The sequence below is a fragment of the Silene latifolia genome, chromosome Y (assembly GCF_048544455.1).
Source record: "Silene latifolia isolate original U9 population chromosome Y, ASM4854445v1, whole genome shotgun sequence".
In the NCBI taxonomy this organism is placed as follows: Eukaryota; Viridiplantae; Streptophyta; class Magnoliopsida; order Caryophyllales; family Caryophyllaceae; genus Silene; species Silene latifolia.
In genome coordinates, this window is record NC_133538.1 from 341,653,546 (window position 1) to 341,655,999 (window position 2,454).

At 37.1% G+C, this 2,454-nt stretch overlaps 1 protein-coding gene across 1 annotated transcript; it reads left to right on the forward strand.

The window, feature by feature from the left end:
- The first annotated feature begins 1,613 nt into the window (after window positions 1-1,613).
- On the forward strand, window positions 1,614-2,240 carry LOC141631508 (uncharacterized). The gene is made up of 2 exons (XM_074444171.1): window positions 1,614-1,722; window positions 1,813-2,240. The coding sequence occupies exons 1-2, from the start codon at window positions 1,614-1,616 to the stop codon at window positions 2,238-2,240; spliced, it is 537 nt and encodes a 178-aa protein (XP_074300272.1).
- The last annotated feature ends 214 nt before the right edge of the window (window positions 2,241-2,454 follow it).

Here is a 2,454-nt window from a genome sequence, read left to right on the forward strand (position 1 = left end):
AGGGTAGATCCATGCTTAGTGAGTCTAAATAATTGATTAAAATTTATGGTTTCAACTAATGCACATGTTATGTTTGATGAAATGCTTGATTGACAACCTTGCATGAATATCAATCGATTCAATTTCTCTTATAAGATCGAGAGCATTAGGAGTAGTTAGACCTTGCATGATGTTGGTGGGAAAACCGGGTGTACGCGAGAGCTAACCCGACTCGACTGTAATATCGAGAGCGTCGGCCCTAATCTGACTACTACCTAGACTAATTCTAAACTCATACATGTGGATTTCCCTTTGATTAACCCTATGATCCCTCGACACCCTAATGTTTTCTCTATATTGTTTAGACCCCTACCTTTAATACTTGCTTTACTTTTCATTAGTTTACATTTTATTGTTATTTCTTGTAGTAGTCTTAGAACACAAACACAAACTCATTACTTGGGACACAAGACACCGTTACTAGTACTTGGACAACCTTTCAATAAACCGTCCTTTGGGTCGACCACTACATACATGCTATGTTTGTTTGTTGAGTATAAATGATTGTTTGATTTCGTCTTGAACAACGACCTAATGAATTTATAGAACACCTCAAGATCAAATCAAAATGGCGTCGTTGTCGGGGATGATGTATTCTTAAATTGTTATCTTTAATTGCTTGTAGTTGTGTCTTTCTTTGCCATAGGTAACCTAGTTCTTTAAGGTAATACTAATATTTTTCTAGTGTTTAATTTGTGGCATGCCTAGGAGATTTCAACAAGGAAACCGATTGCTATTGACCCCAGAACCTAAAGGATTTTGAGAGGTATAAGAAGAGGTTTTAAAACCTTGACTGTTTTAGATGTAAATTGGGGGTCGGAGCAGGTTTTGATAGATTCAGGTGGATATAAGGCTAATTGGATGCGTATAGTTGTTATGTACCATTAGATACTAATATGTAAACAGGACGAGTTTGAATAGGGTGATCGCTTTGGCGGGAGTAGTGATTAGAGACGTTGTAATTTTATTAACAAAATACCATATGTATAAAATCGAACCAATGTCAAATGTAAAAAACTTATTGAATGGGGGAAAGTACTATGTACAATTGGTTAATAAACACGTGGCCTAACAAAAAAATTAAAATATCTTATGCATAAACATAATGTGAGAGGCCAACCTCAGTGAAGCAATTTAGACCTATAGCATGCTATAACATGATATATAAAGTAATTTCTAAGTTACTTTGTAACAGATTATCCATGGTTCCTCCTGATATAGTTATGAGAATCAAGGAGCTTTTATTAAAGCAAGTCTATTATCGAAAATGTGTTGATATGTCAAAATATTGTGAAGCTATATAACAGGAAAGCTGCATCACCCATGCGCCTTTTTAAAATTGACCTACAGAAGGCATATGATACTGTGAATGGGATTTTGTTGAGCAACTATTGAAATCTCTTGGTTTTCCTGACCAATTTTCCAAGAGACTGATGACTTGTGTAAAGTTCACCTCTTTTTCTTTATACCTGAATGGAAGTAGCTTTGGTTACTTTAAAGGAAAGAGAGGGCTCAGACAGGGGGACCCCATATCTCCCCTTATCTTCACTATGTGCATGGACTATATTACTAGAATGATTAATTATGCCACTGACAATTGGCCTCTTCAGTATCTCCCATTATGCACGGAGACAAAACTCAACCATCTTATGTTTTCTAATGACCGGTTGATATTCTGTAAAGGTAATGCCCAATCCATAACGTTGCTGATTAGAGCTTTCTCCTCCTTCTCTAAGGCTTATGGATTGACCATGAATAATACTAAATCATAAGTGTACTATAATGGTGTTCCCTTAACTTTGAAAAATGCCATTCAACAGGCAACGAGATTTGTGGAAGGAACTATGCCTTTTAGATATCTTGAAGTTGCTATCCAAGCTGGCAGGCAAACAAATAAAGAATGTAATGTCCTAGTTGAGAGGATGGTTAATAGAATTAGGAGTATTGGTGCAAAAAAGTTGTCCTATGCAGGGAGGCTAGTTTTGATCAATTCTGTTCAGAACACCTTGTACTCCAACTGGGGAGGTATGTTCCTTATTCCCAAATGTGTGATCAGGAGAATTGGGGCCATTGGTTGGAATTATCTATGGGATAGAAGCTCAGATTATCATAGAGTTCCACTTATTGCCTGGGACATGGTTACTCTTCCAAAGAAAGCGTGGGGGGACTGGGTATTAAGAAAGCAGAAATATGGAACATAGCTACCATGGCAAAACTAGTTGGCTGTGTTTATGGTAAAGCAGATAGATAATGGATAAGGTGGATTAATCAAGCATATCTCAAGTAGGCAGACTGGCACAGCAACACCCCTTCTGCTGATGTTGCATGCTCTTGGAAGAACATTTGAAATGTCAAAGAAATAATGAAGCTTGGCTATCACAGCAATCAATGGACAACCAACACAAAAGGATACAC

Bases quoted from the DNA above. Each gene is read 5' to 3' on its own strand.
- LOC141631508 (XM_074444171.1), top strand. From the start codon at position 1,614: ATGATTAATTATGCCACTGACAATTGGCCTCTTCAGTATCTCCCATTA. The intron at 1,723-1,812 runs GTAATGCCCAAT...CTAAATCATAAG, and splicing joins CCGGTTGATATTCTGTAAAG to TGTACTATAATGGTGTTCCC.